This window comes from Aquila chrysaetos, chromosome 10 (genome assembly GCF_900496995.4).
Source record: "Aquila chrysaetos chrysaetos chromosome 10, bAquChr1.4, whole genome shotgun sequence".
Lineage (NCBI taxonomy): Eukaryota > Metazoa > Chordata > Aves > Accipitriformes > Accipitridae > Aquila > Aquila chrysaetos.
Genome location: NC_044013.1, coordinates 13,566,670 through 13,587,308, shown reverse-complemented (window position 1 = coordinate 13,587,308; position 20,639 = coordinate 13,566,670). Strand labels below are relative to the sequence as shown.

At 46.9% G+C, this 20,639-nt stretch overlaps 1 protein-coding gene across 3 annotated transcripts in view; it reads left to right on the top strand.

Moving 5' to 3' along the window:
- The window catches only part of P3H2 (prolyl 3-hydroxylase 2), a 77,060-nt gene that overhangs the window by 51,765 nt on the left and 4,656 nt on the right, over positions 1-20,639 (top strand). For all 3 annotated transcript variants that reach the window (XM_030029024.2, XM_030029025.2, XM_041126904.1), the window contains 7 exons: positions 9,817-9,963; positions 10,839-11,028; positions 13,837-13,968; positions 15,142-15,284; positions 16,629-16,718; positions 17,212-17,252; positions 17,771-17,865. In XM_030029024.2, coding sequence (XP_029884884.1) covers positions 9,817-9,963; positions 10,839-11,028; positions 13,837-13,968; positions 15,142-15,284; positions 16,629-16,718; positions 17,212-17,252; positions 17,771-17,865 — 838 coding nt within the window. The remainder of the gene's footprint in view (positions 1-9,816; positions 9,964-10,838; positions 11,029-13,836; positions 13,969-15,141; positions 15,285-16,628; positions 16,719-17,211; positions 17,253-17,770; positions 17,866-20,639) is intronic.

Sequence of the window (20,639 nt, the reverse complement as noted above, 5' to 3'; positions counted from 1 at the left end):
TGTTTTTCTTAGATGTTTTAGTAATTATTTCTATAGAGATACCAACATGGAGACAGCTTGGTTAGGAGTCCGCCCCAGTGCCTATGTTATCAACCAGTGCAGCTCAACTAGTTGCAATGTCCAGGGAGGCAGGATGCTAGCGAAAATTCACATCTAAACTGTAAAGCTGCTGCTTTATGGGTCTCAGAGAGGGAAGATACATAAAAGCAGGAAAAATGCAGAATCTGGAAAACAGAGAATATGTGACAGTTCTGCTAATTTTGGATCCAGTCTCTGACTTCCATTGCTGCATTCTTGCAAACATACTGGAGAAATGCCATTGATCCTTTCCAGGCAGAAGTACTGGTATCCAGAAGTTTGCCAGAATAAGGTGTTGCTTTATTCTTGTAGGCACATGGATGGCATCAGCCTGTCATGAACAGCCCCCAGGTTATTCACCATCGCTTCTGTAGTATTTGTTAATCAATTCAGTCACAAGCGTATAACTTGCATCCACTCATTGGGAGAGGAGGTTGTGTGTCGCCGTTGTTTTAATGAACTCCTGTACTGATGGGAAGTCTTTTGGTAGAGATGTGATGCAGCGTGCTTTGGCCTTCATCCTCCTTGGAATAAATACTGTTAAGTTTATTTCTGTGCTGATGACTGTTGTGGATTATACTTGTGTTGGGATCTTAGACACCGTGAGACTGTCTGCAAAAGCACCGTGTGGTGATCCTCTCCTAAGCGTTCCTCATTCCACCTCCATGTCATCACTTTGTTTCAGTTCTTTCATCACAGATGAGTTTGCTTTGTTTCTGGCCAAAATCAAATGCCTTCAGGTTCCTAAGGCTGGAAGACTTTGTGGAAACATAGAGTATCACTATGTTCCCGTTGCATCTCTGCTGCTGGAGAGAGTGGCCTGTCTGCTTCCTCCTGTGACTCACGCTTACATGATGCACCCCCCAGCCCTTTTAACTGCCTGCCAAGTTTGTTTTGTTCTGTTTTTCCCCTAAAAGCATGCGATCAGTTTTAGCCTTAATCAGATTGAAGTATTCCAGCCTTGACCTTCCTCCCTTCACGGGCAAAGGGCTCCATTGCTCCTTGCCAGTGGGTTTAGCAAGGTTCACCTCTCTCCTCCCAGGTTATTTCCAAGACTCTCTGCAGAGGACCACCTGCCTCTCTGTCTATTATCAGTCAATATATCAGATGAAAGCTCATTATTTGTCTAACAGGCTGTGGCCCACAGGATAGTCACATACTGCTTGTTCCCAGCTGCTTGATTTCATTAGCTTAAAACGCACAGGCTAATCTTTGACTGATACTTTCCAAGGTGTACAACGATTGGGGCTGCCACAGGGATGCTATAACAACAGGAGGAAAGACATGCATGAGAAAACCTCCACTCTGGAAAGCCTGGCTGGCTTTACACCCCCCACCTTTTGGTATCTAGCACTGCTTGTTGCCATTAGTCTGTAAGTGTATTGGCTTCTCCCATGCTACTCATCTCCAAGGCCCACTGGCTCATCTCTAATTACCTCACCGAGGAAAACTCTGGGGTATAGGAGCCTCGTGGGTAACCATCTGCACAGATTCCTGAGGCCTGAATCCATCCCACCTCTTCCAGTGAAAATTATAAGAGAAGCTCTTACTTAGCTTTCAGATTATGCTGGCATCCTTAAAAATAGAGAAAGAGCCCATTTCTAGCCAGACACAGCTTTTGGAGGAGCTGCTCAGAGCCCGTGGTCCAGGGCGCAGGGTGTTTTGCACCACTGACTGTGGCGTGGCCATTGTGTGTTGGTAGCGTGGGTTTATGTTTGCAGCTGGAGGGAAGGGGACAACTGGCCAGCTGTCAGCTGATAGAAATGACTTTTTTTGCACAGAGTAGTGTGCTGAAATCCGGGTACTGCCAGCTCCTCTCTGTGATCTCGGCTGTCGTCTACTGGCATGGAGGGAAGAATCCCATCTACAAGGGGTTTCTTGCCCAAGCTTTGAAAACGCAGTTCTAGGGGTTTTGTTTTTTTCCAGGAGAGCCTACACTGCATATTCTAGGAATTTTGCCTTGTCGAAAATACTGTTTCGCGGACAACTTAGCTGTCATCAGAATATGTTAGACAGAACCGAGTGTTTACACAGGACAAAATCTGGCTCAGATTGTTTTTCACCATCAGTCAGATCGAAGGTTCAGTAAACACAAACACATTTCCCACTGCTTGCTCTGTGGATGAATCCTGCGATGCCTCAGTGTGTTTGAGATTTATGGGGAAAGGGTCCTTCCTGCTGGGAAGTGGTTTTGCAAATCACTTGCTGTGAGTAATGCCCTGCTCCTTGTGCAGTATCTGTTACACCACGTGTGCACTGAAGCATACAATGCACAGCCAGTAATGTGTGAAAATCTTCATTCTCACCTGCCTGGGAACAGTTTAAGAGGAGCATGTCAGAGAGGGAAGGAAGGAAGTGTCCCAGTCTAATTTGCTTTCTCAATGCAAAATGGCCTTTTCAGGTGGGGGGATGCATTCAGTCTGCTCGGCGCATACACACGTACACTTACATAAAATGCTGCCAGCATGGCTCAAATGGGAGATTCGTTAGGAAATCTGATTTCTGTCTTGGTTAATTGAAAGAATTTGTTCTATGAAGAATATTGAAGTGGTTTGTTCAGTTTGGTTTTAAATTTCCAAGTATCTGCCACTTTCTGGAGACTAATTCAACGTCTAGTCAGCTCTTTTGACCATGTAGCTACCAATCCGCATATGTTTGTGTACTGAAAAATTGCTTGTTGGAATAACAAAAAACACCCAAGCCTTCCTAATTTTCCTTTCTCAGGAGAAGTTTCCCTGTGCCAATTCTCTTTGGGTCTACCAGAGCGACTGGTGAGCAGCAGCACACAGCGAGGCACTCAGGGGTGGTCTGAGAGGAACCGTCCAAAGCAGATTGGAGATTGTCAGCTTTTTGAAAATGGAGAAGACCTCTGAAAAGATGCATGTGGAGCCTCCAGGAAGGCATCACTTCTGCCCCTTGTCACAGTAGTAGCAAGGATGGGGACCAACCCTATTTATCTTGAGTTGGAAGACAAGAAACTTGTAAACTCTTTGGAGAGCAGAGGATGGTGTATTAAAGAACTCAAAGGCTGCTTCACATCTTTGTCACTTGGTACCTATTCCCTACACTTGACTAAGGCCCTTTTCTGCTATACGCTTGCCTTGCTCTCTGATTTTAGTGCTTCTGTGGGGTCAGCGGGTGCCGTTGTGGGCTACAGACAGCTCAAGCATCTTTCTGCGAATGTGTGATCCCATCAGCAGAGGGAAAATTTCCTAACTTCTCTGGAGAATTTCTTCCTTCTCTATTTGCAATAATAAAATAGTTGAGGCAAGGTCACGTGCTATTTATAGCCATCTCACTGCTACTTGCTTCTACTCACCCAGGCAGTAATCTCTGCATAGACACAATGAGATTAATCCTTCATGACACTGAACCTTTTATTTCCCTTGCTATCTGTGCTTACCGACTCCAGAGCCTCCCTCCTCTGCAGAGCCCAGTGCACTAAGCCTTTGATACAACACAGCAGCGGTGGAGCTATGGAAAAGTTTAAAAAAACAATATCTGTTCAGCAAACCAGGAGTTGTCTGGGAGGTTTGAGACTTTGGTTTCTAGGTCAGCTGAATGGTTTGAAATTTTTTCTCACAAGCTCCATGCCAAGCTCATGCACTCAGCAATTAACTGAGGTTATGTGCAGGTAGGTCCAGTCTTGGCATGGCAAGAAACGCTGGGGTTTTGAGGGATCTGACATATTTTCCAGTGTTTAAGGCTTACTTCTCTTCCCCTACCAAAAAAGAATTTTCAATTCAAACTGTATCTTATATGCTGAAGATACTTTAATATAGAAACAGGTTGGATTACAACAGTCACAGAATGCATGACAGTTGCCAGTATCTGATAATATGTTCAATGAAATGGGAACTCAATGTGAAAAATGGTCTGAGGTCTTGGTTATATCATGCCCTGTGACCACTTGTCTCAGGCAGTCAGAATCAATATTGCTTTGGCTACATTCTCTCTAAAATCGTCTGACTTTTGCACTTCTTTTATCCTTGTTTTTGCCTTGAAAACTTCAGGGTGAGCTGGGAGCACCTGAGTACCTGTAGATGTTCTGGCTACAGCTGCTCCCCCCCATAAACGGCACTATGTCAGTGTTCAACAACAGCAAAGTGGTGGTGGTACGGCACACCGTGCCCCCCGGCTGCACGAGCAGACTGTGAAGCTGTGTGATGTTCATCTCACAGACCTGGTACAGTACCTGTTCCACTTTGTTGTCCCCACTGCCAAGCACCAGAGAGCAAACTTTAAGGACTGCAAGTTTAGGGTCATTGTAGCTAAAACCACAGTGCTGTTTTGTGGCGTATCTCCTAGGGAAGGGGCTAGGGGTTTAGGCAAGCTTGCTGAGCATCTGGCACGAGAGGGGCTTTGGTCAGAATTCAGTCATCTGCAAATAGTGAGGGCAAATGTGAATTCAGAGCACATGCCTGCATGTGGAGCTGAGCCAGTCGGAGCTGGTTTTGGGTGGGCATTAATGACGAGGTGAAGCCGCTGTGTTTCTCTTTGAGGGATGCAGCAGCCGAAGTGATGATAAAATCAAACACCAAGTTAGACATGTTCCAGTGAGACAGTTTATTTCCTAAGCATGGCAGGTTGGTGACAGCGGTATTACAGGTACAAATTAGATTGCTCAGCATGGAGTTTACTGGCTGATACATGGCTTGACAGGTGCCAGAATGACAATGAACTATTAAGGGACTGTTAACATTATATTACGTGTTTCATCATGCAGCCCATGAAAGCTCCATAAAGGATTTTCTCAATGGCTATCAATGAGAATTGGCATCAGTTGTATAGTGATGCTCAAGATGTTCACTCAAGGTCCTTTCTCCAGCCTGTGTTTGGTCCTGTCTCATGCTCCAGTTAAAACAGCCTTCCTAATCCAAGCCACTACAGCAAGTTGAAAGTCACAGTCCCATTGAAGTCCAGGCCAGCACCGTCCCAGATGGGAATAAAACTGAGCATTTGCAACTTGCTGAAATTCTTTAATCCGAGGTTTTGCTGCTTGAAATAATTTTCCTGTTTTTCTGTGAAATGAAACGCTCCTTACATTTGAATGAGGAAAAAAAATATTTTTCAGCATCAAAACACAGAAGCACTTAAGTGTTGTGTTTTCCCCTTCTTGGCTCTAGCCATTGGCATGGTAAGATCAAAATGGACAGGGTGTTCCCAGGGCTCTCTCAGTGCTGCTGTTTTGATTTTGTGTGTCCTCTCTGGCCAAAACACACAGGGTTTGGTGCAAAGCTGCAGTGATAGTCCAGCAATCTCGTTCCAGTGGGGTGAACAAGCAGACCTTAGACCACAAACTCAGTTTGTGATTCTACAGTTGTCATTTTTTCCTTGCTGATTTTCATTCAGTGACAGTTGTATGAAGATCAAAATCGCCTTGTGTTACGTGCTTGCATATGCTTATGGTCCCGGAGTTGCTTGCCATCTAAATAAACAAAATTATTACCCTGTGGGAGAAATGCTATTATTTTTATTGTTACTCATTTAACACAATGGAAAATCAGGCACAAAGAAAACAATTTTTTTTTTCCAATGGCTGCACAGTGAGATTGTGACAGGGCCAAGAACTAAGTCCAGGTGTCCTGAGTCCCAGCCCAGACCTTTAAACACCAAAATATCCTACTCCTTGTGAATTCAGAGTATTTTGGCAAAAGTTTCCCCGGAGTGTTTCATAATGAACGTCAGTGCTAGACTCTGAATGTGTCTTACCAGTTAGGAATTTGCTTTTATATACATGCATCCACTTAAAAACTCCCCAAAACTTAGCAGCTGTTGGCTTCTTTGTGTTACTGGAATGTTTCTAAGGCAAATACGGGACATGATAAATTGAAAAGTGTTGAGTTGAAATGTTCTGCTTTGAGTCCACTTAGCAAAATCCAAAGGTCATCTCTGCTGTGAAGAGCCAGCAGGATTAGACACAGTGTAAGCCTTGTTTCAAGGGTGGGAAAGGGATTTTCTGTTGTGTCTAGAAATCATACTCTTCCTATCTCACAGGTGTGGGTTTTTTCCAGGGAGAACTAAGCCCATCCTAGGATCTGTGACAGTTTTTGACAGCTTTCTGAAAAGGCGCTAGAACCAAAGGAAGAAGGAACATCCCACAACAGACTATTGCAGCTTGCCTCTCGAGGGACCAGTTCCCTTGCTGAGATGCATTTGGTCCCTTTTAAGTCTGCACAGACAGGATGCTGTCTGTGAATAGAAATCTGTGGTGTGGCATGGGAGAATGCAATTCTCCCAGGCAGCTCAAATAGCGGCTTAATAGCAGTCTTCTGGATCAGGTCAGCAGCTCATGTGTCTCCAAGAAACCTCTTGCCCCATCTCGACCTCTTTAATTACCGGCTGCAGTGGCAGTCCCACCTACACTCAGCATGACCTGAAAATTCCCATCGTGAGATGCTCTGGTCAGACCTTTATCCTGTATCAGACGCTGTCCAGCTGCAATGAGCTTTTCCAGGATGGGATTAGCTTGAGATGAGCTTTCTCAGGATGGGATGTATGTTTCTGAATAGGAACGTCTCTTTTTAAAAAAAAAATTATTTCTAGGGGTTTGGGGTTTTTTTGTGCTGTCCTGGGTAAAAATTTCTTACAGTCATTTTGCTCGCCTGCTTGGAAGGCAAGGCGTTATTCTGGAGAGTGATGTCCTTAGGAAAACTCCAGGCGAAGGACTGGAATAGATCTTGTTTTTGCAGTAAAAGCTGGCTTCCCTACATATGTTGTCAGCACAGAGCTAATCCTGAAAAACTTCTGAAGTTTACACAAGGCAAATTTTTTGCGTTTCTGTGGGCATTGCAGCACAGTGGTGCTTTAGTGTTCAAAGGGCAGGTCTGGGCAGTGGGCTGAGATGCCGTCTGGCCAGAGCTTTCATCTTCCTTTTGGAGGTATTCACGCGTGCTTCTTTGGCCAGCTCTGCCCTAGCCTTTCTGGGAACCACACAAGCAATTTTGGTGTGCTTGAGCAGCGGAGCAGCAGAGGGGGTTTAGGAGAGCACCCGCCTGGCGTGGGTCTGGCCCCGTGGCAATGGCTGGGCTTTTCCTCCAAAAGATCTTCATGTATCGGGGCACCTGCTTTCAAAACGTCTCCATGCCCCAATGAGCAATGTGAGAGCATGTCCGGAATGGCTCGTCTGATATGAAAGTGCCAATTTCACAAATCCCCTGGTAGATTTGGGTGTCTGCTCCCATTCGGTGTCTCCCTATCAGAATCGCCCAGGCATCCCCGACAAGCTCAACCAGTGATTTCCAACAGCCGTGATGTCTCCAGTTGCCACCACTTTGACTGATGGGAGCCCCCTTGTTTGCTCTGCAGACTGGGTTTGCACTCATCCTAATCTGAACAGCCCAGATAAAAGTGCTGGGCGCTCCTCTGGGGGATTCGCTGCATGCCAGGAGGCTTGGTGCGTGTCCTACTGTGCTCCACATCTTCCCCACTTCCCTCGCCTTTAAGTTGGGCACCCCATCACCATCATCTATCTATCTCCTTTTTTTAATGCAAAAATTGTTTTCAGCAGCTTGTTGCACTTTCTAATTCCATCTTGTTTTGAGGAAAAGCCAAAGGAAACCTGTTACAGTAATTTTTTAATATTTGCCACTTGGAAATTGTGTTTGAGACTAGAGATTCAAAGGGCATCGGCTGCTTCCTTCACAGCCAAAACATGCTCCCTCCACGGCGCCCTTAGAGAAGGTTACCTCACAAAAATAATGCATGTCTTCACCCTGTATTTTCATGAGCCTTGCCAAGCTTTACATGCAGTAGGAAAGGAGGCAACATTCTGCCAGTTAAACAACTAGGGTATTTTATTAATGCTGGCAGACAGCTCCACTTTCCAAATAGGAGCAGGTTTGCCGAGTGATTTGGTGTGGACTCGGTGCTTCCACAGGGACTCTCCTTGTCCAGCCAAATTGAACCTGTCACTTTTGCTGCACTCCAGCTAGTCCTGCCTAGAGCACCTTTTGGCATAAAAAAGGGCTTTTGCCATGCTGTTGCTCCAGCCAAGCGCCCTGAGCAAATCCTTTGCATTTTTTCCTTTAGTATTTCACCACAAAGCTTTCACAAGCCGCGCATGCAGAATTGCCATAGGATATACATACATAGGGGCATCCTTCAAGGAGAAGGCCCCATGATTTCACCCAGTTGTCAATCCCACTTGGTTCAACAGGAGTTCATGTGTTATCAGATGTGTATTTTAATTTTAAAAATGGTTGCAAACACTTCTGCAGAGGTAACAAGCAACATGCTGATGAGGTGGCTGCTCAGACAATTGACAGTTCAGCCACATCTCTGAAGATAATCGTATATCAGAGATGAAACTAGTTATTATACGCCTGGCTGGTGATGAATGTTTGTATGCCCTCTCTGAGCCCCCAAGAAATGCAGGTTACTATGTAGTTCAGAGGGACTCACTGAAAGAGGTTTTGGGTGTTTCTCATGGCTTGGCCGAAAGGCAAGCTATAGTTGATACTTATTAAGTGCATGCAAGTATTAATCTAGTGTTAAGGAGCCCCAAGGAAGCCGCCGTTGTCTCCTGGGGATGAGCAGGGTCTCGAGGGCAGCCACGGCCTCACCTCACCTCACATGGCCTCTCTGCCTCGCTCCAGACGTAGGATAACAGGGTGCAAAGCTCATGCTTCTCTGCAGGTCTCTTTTTCAGTTCTTGTCGTTTTGCCGGTCAGGTTGTCCAGTGGGTATGCATGCAGGTTTTCGCAGGTGAGCTGCTGTACCGTGACAGCAGCATAGCATAAACGTGCCTGAGCTTGCAGGCTCCGATGCCTCAGGAGGAGCCTGGCAGCAGTGGCACAGGGTTCATTGTGGGTTTCGCTATCAAGGAGAACACTTGGACACAGCCTTGCCAGGGCTAGCATTAGCCTGGTCCTGGCTAACAAGTTTGGGTGAGCCTGCTCAGACTGCAGATGTATCCCAGGTGCCTTACTCTGCACCTTGCTGGTACTCAGTGGTGTTGGCTTTCTTTCAGGAGCAAGTGCATTAGCTATGGAAGCGGCCTCTGTCCTGCTAGGTCATGCAGATATTTCACCTGAACATCTGTCCTGCTCCCTGAGCTCCCGGCAGCTGCTGTGGGTGTGTTTAGCACTAGTATTTCTGTTTGTTTATGAGGCTTTCTCCAGGGTGAAACTAATGTCTGGTCTCAGTTCTGAATCTCTAAATCCAAAGTAACTTGATATACCAAGATAAACTCCTCCTTATATCTCTGCCACTATCAGCAGTCTGGCCTTTTTCAGCTATACACAGCTGAGCTTAATAAATGGTCCCAAGACCCCATTTACAAGCAGAAGCCCTTAGCCTGGACATAGCTCAGCCTCCAAGGCTTGTAGAGAGAGCAGTCTCAGCAGCTGCTTTCCCCTCCTCTCTCCGTCTCATATCTCATGAGAGCATCTCTCCACGTGGGACTGTGCAGGGGGTTGGAGTAGCTGAGTTCAGAGGATGTGCAGCTGGAAAATAGGCTGGACCCCATCATCAGCCGACCATGTTGCAGACAGATAAGTGACCTGTCTGATTCTTGGGAACTCCACCTCTTCTGATTTCCCTTGCACTGGGCTTTCCTCTCATTTCAGCTGTTTTCTTTAGCTTCTGTGTTCAGGTTTTCCTTGTTTATCCCCTCATTGCCCAGCACAGTGGTGTCAAAAGGGTGTCAAAGGTATAGTTGTCAGAGGGCGCAGCATAAACTGATGTGTTCACTGTCCTACATCACCAACTCGCTTGGTCTTTCTTATCTCGTTACAGCTGAACAAGTTGGACGAGGCAGCAAATGCAGCTCACACCTTCTTCATGGCAAACCCTGAGCACATGGAGATACAGCAGGACATTGAGAACTACAAAACCACGGCAGGGAAGGTCAGCTTGATCGACCGGGAGGCCAAGCAGCACATGGTGAGTCTGAGTTAAAGAGGTGCCTGGGTTAAGTGTCAGGCAGTCTGGAGAGAAGAGATTTAGGAGGCCAAGAGATCATCATCTATGAATGGGGAGATTCCTGCCAAGGTGGGCATTGCAATACAGCTAAACAAACTCTCCCTTTCAGCACTCTCCTTTAAGGCAAGCCAGCTCCTGCTTTTTCAAGGCACTCTCCGCTCTTTGTTTGATGGCTATGTCCCCAGCCTGGTCCCTCTCTTCAGGGGACTCTGGGGTCATCCATGGCTGTGAACAGACACCAGCAGGCAGCTTTGATGGATGCCTCCATGGGCACTGACAGTCACATCTTGGCTTCTGTGTGTTTCATTTGAGCCGGGTTCTCCCCAGGGTGGCAGGCCGGAGAGTGACAGCTTTTTCCACCTCCCCAAGGCGAAAGCTGAACACAAATGCCAGGGCCACCCCCAACTTTCTGATTGCTCAAGACACAAGGAAGCGAGAGTGGCTGTTTGGTGTAATTAATGGAGGTGCTCACTAGGGCACCCAGACAGATCTGCCTGGGTCAAGAGCAGTCTTTTCCATTGGCATTGAGCATAGTTGTTGGGTAGGAGGGTAAAAACAAAGAAAAGGAATGTTTTTTCACATAATGTGTAATCCAGGATTCCCTAAGTATAGAGGAGTTCAGAAGAGCATTTAGGCAGTTTTACGAGGTTCCAGTGGCCCAAAAGTCCATTGGTAGCTTAAACATGGTTTGGTACGACTGGTTACATCTGGTAGGTACCCAGGGAGATCGTTCTGTCCCTGCCTTCTTTTGAGAGGCACCTGCAGTTGGCAAGGGCAGGATGCTGTGGTCTGAGCAGCACGCTCACGGTCTTGTCTTCTGCTGACCTACTCTGCAGGAGGACTACAGTGCTGGAGTAAGGCACTACGATAAGGAGGAGTATGAGCTGGCCATTGACTTCTTGGAGCGTGCATTGAAAGGGTACTACTCCGAAGATGAAGATTGCCAGATCATGTGCGAGGGCCCGCAGAGATTTGAGGAGCATGAGTACTTGGAATATAAGGCTGGCCTCTATGAAGCTATTGCAGGTGAGATCTTTTTGCATCTTTAGGGTTCTCACCCTTGGCCCTGCAATGTTTTTAATTATTGTGTATGGGCCTTTGGCTGGATTTGGTGCAGTGTCTTCCCGTCTATCACTGCTGCTGGTGAGTAACTCTGCAGGAGGCACTTGGGAGGCTAGAAAATGCAAACCCAGAGGACAGGGAACTAGAACATCTCATTTTGGTCCTGAATAGAAGCTGGGCTAGAAGAATTGCATTTCCAGATGTGTGGAGCATTTGCAGCTTTCCGTAAGAGCTGGAAGTATAGGTGCTTTAACATAAACTACCTCGGTTTCCCCCTGTACACAGTCTCACATACCTCACTGGAATCTTAGACATTGCTGGCCTCTGTTTATATTGTCTCTGTTTTTCAGTGCATATGAAGAGAGCAGCAGAGTCCTCTTGGCCACACTCCAGATGGCCAGGAAAGTTGCCAAAAAGGCTCAAAACATAGATTACCTCCCCATCCAAAAGGATGGATTTGTCATTAGTGGAGGCCCACCTAATTATGATCTTCACTGAAATCTCTGGAGAGAATTGAACATTGCTACGTAATCTTCAGATTTGCACGTGTGGCTCTGAGCCAGAGGGGATTAAAATGGTTCATTCTGAGTATAAATGAGATCACATTTAATTAGTTGTAAGGGAAAGAAGAGCAATAAATTAAGGTTTGTTTGGTGACAGAAATCTTATTTATCTGTTCATGGTCTTGGAGTTGCATCAAGCTTTGCAGTTTTGCTTCTTGTGTAGAAAATACTTCACTTAGACGCAGATTGGTTTTTGGGGTTACATAATTCTGTTTGTGTCGTGGCAGGAAATCTAACTGAAACAACCAAGATGAGAAACCACCAACATAGTGGATGGGAAGCTGCCTTTGTTGGGTTTATTTACCCATGCAAAAAATATGAGAAGTGTTGTAAGGGCTGACTTGGTACCAGTGTAACTGTCAGCTGATCATGCCTGCTTTTAAAGCCATGACCAGAACACCAAGGGTCGTATCAAGCTCTCCAAGAGAGCAGCCTTCAGTGGCAAAGAAAACCCACCTTCCTTCTCACTGAAAGCTGCTGCTCATCAAACAGGTTTTGGTCTCTGTTAAATTGTTTCTGTGCTGTGCAAGTCGAGTGCAGCCCCAGTGAGCAGAGATGTTTCTGTGCTGGACCATGCAGAGCGCAGACATGGTCATGATGTGGTGGTCCTCAACCTAGCACATCACCTGGGAGTGAGAACAAGCCAGATGGTCTCTGCAAGTGCTGTGACTTGGCTTGGCCAGATATGCCTGGGAATAACAGCTCCAAACCCTAGGGCTGGTCAGGCATCCAAAGAAACAGGGAAGCGAGGGCACACGGAGGGAAATAATACACATAATGCAACTGCTTTGCTATAGGGAACTAAGTGGTTCCTTACAGGACAGCATAATCCAGAGTTTACCCCTGGGTCCAGGGCGCTGAGCCCCAGATGTTTCAGCAGGGAGTGGGAACACTAATACACCGAGAAAAGAGTTTAAGTTTCTTCAAAACTCGTTTCTCTTTTCAATCCCAAGCTGATTTGCTGTGCTGCTGCATGGGGTTGAAACACTCTCACCTCTCCACCCTGGGGACAGATGCATTTCAGTGAACTGATTTCAGTCTATATTGCCTGTTTCTAGGGTACCTTGACAGTACCAAGAAAAAGCAGTGCTTCTCAGTGATGGATTATTCCAGGTCTAGGATGATTAAATATGTTTAAATTACAACAAAATTATTTATGTCCTTTTCCTTCTTGCTTTCCTTAATGTAATACCCTGGATGTATATGGTAAATCAGATAACTACTCAGACTACCTGCCCAGAGTAAATGGGGACTGTTTTGAGTTTCCACTTGATTTCATTGCAAATTCCTCAGGCTGTTTTTTTGGCAGCTCTGAGAAATGCTTTGGTAGCAGAGCGCATGTTTTTTTTTCAAGCCTGTGTTTGTTTCTTAAGGTTTTTAATGATGTACAGAGACAGAGCAAGCAAAGTAGATTTGTAAGTACATTACAGCAAAGGCTCCAAACTGGAATCAGATGTCAGTGTTGGCTTCGAAATTGTACAGCTGATACAACGCCTGTATTGTGGACTCCTACCAATTAAGAAACCTTGCTAATGACAGATGTTTACCACGTGCTTGGGTTTCCCTGGGAGATATCTCATCTTCAAGAAGCAGCAAACACGGGGATTTTGCTGCCAATATTTACACCTTAGACCTTTCGGACTTGCAGTGCAGGTGCCTTGCTTGGCCATGCTTGAGAAGCTGCACAGACCCCTCTTACCTAAACCTCCCCGTGCCCTCAGGAGCTTTCTTGCTGCAGAAAGGAGAGGATTAAAGACGAGCTGAAGGAAGGGAGTGTGGAGATGGCTTTCGTGTGGCAGCACGTGGCCACCCTGTCTTCACATCTCCACTTGCTTTGTGGGTGTCCTCACCTTTGGTTTGGCTCTTGGGATTGAAGAGCTACCTGCCACCTGCACGTCCCTGCACCCATCTGGCTTTCCTGAGCAGAAGCAGCAGTTCCCACCACACAAAAGAGATGCTCAAGCTCCCTCTACAGTTGACAGAAGGAGAAAGGCATTTCTCAAGGGGGGCAAAAATGTGACTGCAGCTCTGCATTGGCTTTGGGAAGGAGCCTGAGTTCTTTCTCTAGGTGCGCACTTGCCTGCTGGGCCAGAGCAGCATGAGTTGCATGTCCTTCAGCTGGGGAGACTTAACGCCTGTCTGTCCTCGTCTCAACACCATCACCATATCCTTCTCAGTTCTGACTGTCTTCTCCCTCTTTTCTTGGCAGATCACTACATGCAAGTCCTGGCCTGCAAACATGACTGTGTCCGAGAACTTGCCACACGTTCGGGCCGGATCTCGCCCATCGAAAATTTCCTTCCCCTCCATTACGACTACTTGCAGTTTGCTTATTACAGAGGTAAAGGCCGTCTTTCTGTTCCTCATGGTGCTTGCTGAGTTTTGTTACATTTTGTACAAGTTTGAACTGTTTCACGTGGAAATCAGGATATTTCCCCATGATGTCTGTGCTACAGTGATGCAGCGGCATGGTCTGAAAGAGTCAGGAAGCAAAGGACATCATTGGCAATTGTCTCTTCAAAAGTCATGTTGACTGAAATGAAATTAAGTATTTTTGTAAAAGTGTTTTAAATCATCAGTGAGGTTTTAAAAGACCAACCTTTAGCTTAAACATTATTATTCTTTAAATAAATCATGCTTTTTTAGGGTCCTTTCATTTGCCTTTTGATCTTAAAGTTCTGGGGATTTATATGTTTCACATTTTCTGAAACCAATTGATACATTTTCTAAGATAATATATAACAGATACACAAGTTAGCCCAAGCTTATCTCAAGGTGCCAATTTTTGCTAATTACCAAATATTTTAAGATTCACAGTAAAGCTGCAGGAGTTGGCAACATTGCAAAATATCAGGAGTTGGCAGTGCTATAAAATACTGCCAGTTGTGTGGATCTGTATGGTATTTTATTACGTTCTGTTACGTAAAAGAAAATCTAGGCAGAATTCTGCTATCTCAGGCTTGTGCTAAGAGCTTTTTCCTGAAAAGGGCAGAATGTGTGAGGGTCAAAATTGCTACTGAAACCTAAAGCTTCTTCATTCATCAATGCAATGGGAAGAAAGCTGGAGGAGTCAGCAGCATTTCGTGCATGGTGTACAGGCTTTTTTATTCCTCTGCCCAATTAGAGGTTTAACGTGGTGGGTAAAACCCTCCAGAGCCCTGAGAGATGCTGCACAGAAGAGAGGCAGTTTGCTGCTGGACAGCATCCACATCCAGCCCATCCAGTTGGATCCAATTTGGATACCATCTGACCTGTGCATGACCACAGAGAAGTTGTGTCTCTGCCTCAATTTCCGTGCTGGTGAAATGGAAGGGTTAAGACAAAGTTGCATCAGAAGAGCCTTGTAAAGTGCTGGGCTCACCCTTCAGCTGATGGAGAGCTCAGGCTGTGCCGTCCCTCTCTGCAGGCTCCCCTCCTCGGCTCTGCCCCGCCGTGCTCTGCGTGAGCCCCCAGCACCGCCGGCGGGGCTGTGCCCTCCTCTGCCCCCCCTGACAACTGTTGTGTTGCCTCCCAGTCGGTGACTATGTAAAAGCCCTGGAGTGTGCCAAGTCCTACCTCCTCTTCCACCCGGACGATGAAGATGTCTTGGAGAATGCAGGTTATTACGAGGGCCTCTTGGAAGGTACAATGGATCCAGACACCATCAAACCCAGGAAGGTGAGGGTGAATGTCACCTAAGAGCCCTCGGTGGGAGGCTTTAACAAAGGCATCGGCTGGAAATAAAAGCAGCTTGGCAGCTTTCCCACAGTGGGACCGCTTTAGAAACAGATGTGGAGATGCTGGACTAGCTGGTGATGCTAATTGTCAGGGTGCAAGTCCAGAGTCACTGGTGTGGGGGAGAAGCTGGAGGGCAGGATCTTCTTTAACTGGGGACTTCAGTTTAGCAAAGCCCAGGCAAGGGCAGGGAGGGTGATGACCAAGTGCCTCAACAACATAAACCCTCCTCTCATTCAGTGCTCCAGAGGACATGTGGAGGAGGAATGCAATGAAGCACTGAGGAGAGGGCAACCTCCGTTAAGAGGGGGCTGAGAAATATTTTCCCAAGCGGAGGTTGGGATGTCAGCATTACTCTCAAGTCACTGAGCTTGGAATTCAGTGCTCAGCCTGTTCTGCGGGGGTAGCTTTGCTATCACAGGGTTAGGATGGGGTCAAACAACCAATGCAGAAGAGAAGAAGTTCCTCCTATCCCATCACAGCCCTGCTGTGGCTCATTCCCTATTCCCTTCCCTTGGGAATTCCTTGATTTCTGGGAAAATCAAGGTGAATCTGGTAAAATGCTAAAAAAGGAAAGGGAAATGATAAAACAGAAAACAAGAACAATTATCGTTTCTCCTTGCAAAGTGAATGTAGCTACAAAACTGAAGTTGACAAAAAACATTTCATTGTTTCGAGTGTTTTGAAGTTTTCTGTAAAAAAAATATTTGATTTTTGCTTTGCAAAGTCATTTTCTAGGAGAAAACCCGGTATTCTGTTCACAAATTTTTCATTCAAAAAAAGTCCTCTGATGGACGATTTCCAGCTGGCTGGGCTTTGTGGTCCCCGTCCGAGCACCCTGAGTGCATCCCAGGCTGTGATGCTGCAGCCCACCCACTGCCAGGCTATGGGCTCCGCGTTGCAGATGGGGAACCAAGGCACAGCCCAGCCAGGGCCCCTGCTCCGCCAGCCTGAACCTGCCTCCCATTCTGCAGCTGGGGCTTCTCTGGCCAACCTCTTGCCCAGATGTTTAGAGGCTTTCCAAGGTGCTCAACACTGCCAGCTATGAACATCTCTTTTGGGGATTCAGGCTTCCTGAATGAGTTGCTGACCACCTCCCCTTCTGTAATGTAGTGAGCGGCTCAGCCCTGAGTCCAGGGTTGCTCTAAGGCATGACCCAAGCATCCCTCGCCCCATAGGAGTCTGCGGTGTTGCGTGAAAAGCAAACCCCTCTTGAAGCAGAGATGTATTGTCTGTGTCTTGTGAAAGCTACATGTGCAACTCCTCCCCCTTTCCTCTTCTTTTCAGGAAGCAAAAATGCTGCTGCGGCGCCATAAGCTGGAGTCTCACCTCCTGCAGGTGGCTGCGGCCGGCCTCGGGTACACCTACACAGAGCCGGTAATGCCTGGGTCCGCTATGGCGAGGACCGTTAGGAATTCACAGCTATAGGACCAGCTTCCCCCCTCCCCTCTCCTATAAAGCGAGTCCTGTATAGGTGACTCAGGAGCCGGGTCTTGGCCTCTTCCCTATGGCATAATGGTGATGGCAAAGCAAGGAAGGCAGCCGTTCCCAGGGTGAAGGAGAAGCAGACACAGCCTAGTCCAGCTCCCTTGCCGTGGTGTCTGGCTGTGTCTCAGCCACTGCCATGGTGGTCGGGTGGGACAGAGAAGGCTGGGCAAGCCGGGCTCCCTCTGTACTTGTCATACGATGCCAGTTTGGGTCGGGGTTACATTTTCAATTTGGTGACCCCAGGCAATTGCCCAAAGTTGTGTGGGATGGATCCATACCAGAGAGGCTGGCTGATGTCCCGGGGTGCGAGGCAGAGTAGGTAGATCCCTGGCTTTGGCTGGAGCATTAAGTTAAGAAGCATGACCTCTCTCTTTTCCCACAGAACTACTGGAACAGGTACGGCGCCCGCCAGGATGAGCACAGGTGAGCCACCACCCACCTCAGCTGAGCCTGCAGCTTCACCAGTCCCCTCAGTGGGGTGAAGGGGATGTGTCCATGATGGGGTACCAGCATGCCACTTGGGGGGTTGCTGCCCATGCACCCCAGAACACCATCATGGTTGAATTAGGGCCCTTTGCCCCTTACCATTAGAAACATTCCCACAAGCACCTTATTTTAGCTGAGTGCCTCAAAACCAACGATGGTCTAGAGGGAACTTGGTCGGTGAGGCAAGTGGTGCTGTTCAGGTTTGTTGGTGTCTGTGCTTTGCAGGTGGAAACTGTTGTTTCCATTACCACAAAAACAGTTTGCTACAGGACGGGGTGAGGCTTCTTCTACCTGTATGATTGTGACATTTGTACAAAGTACCAATTTGCCCGTTTTTTAAATTTTTTGAATTTTTTTCATTGCGCCAGTTTCCAAAGGGTGCAAAACAGTACAACTGCCAGAACTGGAGACCTGTGGCCAAAGTCACAATGTTCCGCTTCTCTCTTTCTCCTCAGTGTCCCATCAAGTATTAGCAGTGAACCAGAGGATGGGCCCCGGCTGTCCCTGGCAAAGAAACCCATGCCAAAACCGGATCGAGAGTTGAAAGAGGGTAAGTCTGATAAAGATGTTTCAAAAAAATCAGAAGGTTTTTTCCTATTGCCAGAGACCGCAGACTGCAAAGGCTGGCTGCTGAGCAATGAGGGCCAATCCTACCTGAAGGGGTTGAAGTTTTGTTTAAGAGACAGAGAAGTCTTCGATGCTGCCACAGCATTTCTGGGCCGGTTGGGTCTGTGGATCCCACCAGCACTGCTCTGCTCTTGGAGTTGCTTTTCCCACCTGCTGAGCTGCTCAGCACAGAGCCCTAAGATGTGGAGCTGGGAGGCTGGGTCCTCCTCACCGCGGGGAAGGTGGCACCAGCAAACAGTAGTCTTTCCCCAGAGATGCTTTTAAGATAAAAATGTTCCCTGTTGTCCAGGCTGCAGAAGGACAGATGCTGGAGGTACTAGGTTTGGGGAACTCTGGTTCTGATGCTTTGCTAAATGTGTTGGAGCACACCATATTAACAGCCATTTCTCTTTGCAGACTGGCTTGCAATTTCATCTCTTGGCTTACATCAAATCACTTGGTTTTAAGGACTGTCGGCAGACATTTCAACTGATTTCAGCACATTTTTGTCAACCACAGAAAATACCATAACTTCTTCTACTAAAGACAAGATTTCCCCCATAACAATTTTGAAAAATTATATTGTAGCCAAACACCAAAGCATGATCCTCACTGCAAAACAACAGGATCTCAAGCCAGGAGGTGTCTTGTGTCTCTAGTAGGCCAGCTCCGCAGCAGCAGGCAATTAAACCTCCCTGTAATGCAATGGATGATTGCACTTTTGGGGGAATTTCACAGCTTTCCACAGCCCAGGTTCTCTCCAGCTGCTCAGTGTCCTGTTCAGAGTATTGTTATCCCTTCTCTAGCCATACATGAAATAGGCAAATAGCACAGGAAGATCCTGAAGAGCTTGCTTAAGGCAAGAGCTGGTTGATTTATATTTGTTGGCCTGTTTGCCTCCTATAACCAAATAATTTCAGAGCGTGTCTTTCTCTGTTTTTAATTCTCTCTATGTTTTTATTCTGGTTTAGTTGCAGAATGTTTTCACGTTTACAAAGAAAACTGAAACCATTCAAAAAGAAAACGGGATTTTTTGTCCAACCAGCTGCTTCCTTTCTCTGTTGTCTTTTTTTCTTTCTCTGTTTTCACTTGGAAAAAGAAGTGAAAAGGCCAAAAGAAAGAAGAAAAGTCTATTTTAATTTTGTACTTCTCTTCTGTACTTCTCTCGTCCCCCCTTTCTCCTTTCTGCCAATTCCTTCACTCGCAAAAGTCCAAAGAATTCCCCAATTTCTTTGGGGTGTTTTTCACAGTGCGTACACACAGGAAACAGGTCTCTCTCTCTCTCTGCTGGTGCTTAGAGGTGGTGGGGGCAAGAAAGGCAGCCAGGAGCGCGCTGCTGGTCTGGGACAAGGGTTCAGTGTTCACAGCACAGGCCAGCCCCCCCAGTTCCTTGGGAGAAACAGAAGGAACAGAGGCAGTGGTGAGTGATGCCTTCCAGGTTCATCCCTCATGTGCCTACGGCTGGGGAAGAGCAACATCTGAGCTGGAAAACTCAGCCCTGAGTTGGTGTATGCATTTCAGAGTCCCGTTTCTGATCCAGCTGCATTTATAATAAATGCTATTATCGAGCAACAAGAACAGCAAAGTGAACATGAGGAACGTCCCATCCTTTCCATTTCCAAGAAACCTAAGTCTTGAGAAATAAAGTCGAGGGGCTAGTGGCAGGGCTTTTCCTTCAGGGTTACTTGTCCTCCATAGGCCAAGGAGACCTTCCAAAAACACACAGTGCACCTCAACAGACAGGAAAAGTAGTAATTATAAAAGCAGTGTAACAGAGAAGTTTCCTCGTGCCACATGGTGAGAGGAGCTCTGTGGCTCTGTTTCCTCTGTTTTATTGTGGCTGTGTGACAACAGATAATTTTTCCCACAATTTAGATGCATTTCACCGTCCTCCTGGAGAAACATTTGGTTTAGGTTTTTATTGTTGCCATTTCTTTCATTCTCTCTCTTTGAGGAGATGGGGGGAAGAGGCTTCAGAAGATGGTGATTTAGTGGCCTTGCCATGTTTTTCTGCTCAGGCAAATTTGATGGGGATGGATCCAAATTTCTTGTAAAGAGCTAATCTCTCTCTTCTTGTCCGTTCGCTCAGCACGTAGCAAGGCTCAGTTGCCCCATACCAGGCAGGAGCCCAGCAGTGTGCAAGCCCAGCCACGGTTGTATTCCCACCCCAGGGATGCTACCTGGGACCTCCAAAATGCATCCAAGCCATTGGCTTCTGGCAGGCAGAGAGAGGCAGCTCAGAGGAAAGGAGCAAGGAATGGCAAGGATGGCCACGGCAGCTCCTTTGCCTCTGTGGAGGAGGATTGTCCTCAGGGTCCCCCAGCTCGCCCACTCCCAGCCCCCCTTCTTGGTGTAGAACAAGTGATGCTTGCTGCAAGCTCAGCACCACATTAGGTTTTCTATGTGTGTAAAAGACAAAAAAACCCACTGATGACAATTGGAGAGAGTGGCTTTGCATGTCAAGCCAGCAACATCCACACAGCGCAAATGCAATGGAAACTTACGGCCTCCATTGATGTTGGCTGCTGGGCAGGACAGCCACATTAGCTGGTGTCTCTCATTGTGTCCCATCGGGTTTTGACATTTTCAGTCTGTGTTCCCTGCATTTGCAAGGCAGCTAATGAGAAGGTGGAAAATGCTGATGCTCTTGCAGCAAATTGATTTCATCTCTGGGTGTTTCCTTTGCTTCTGTTTCTTTTGTTGCTGATGTGAGGCCAA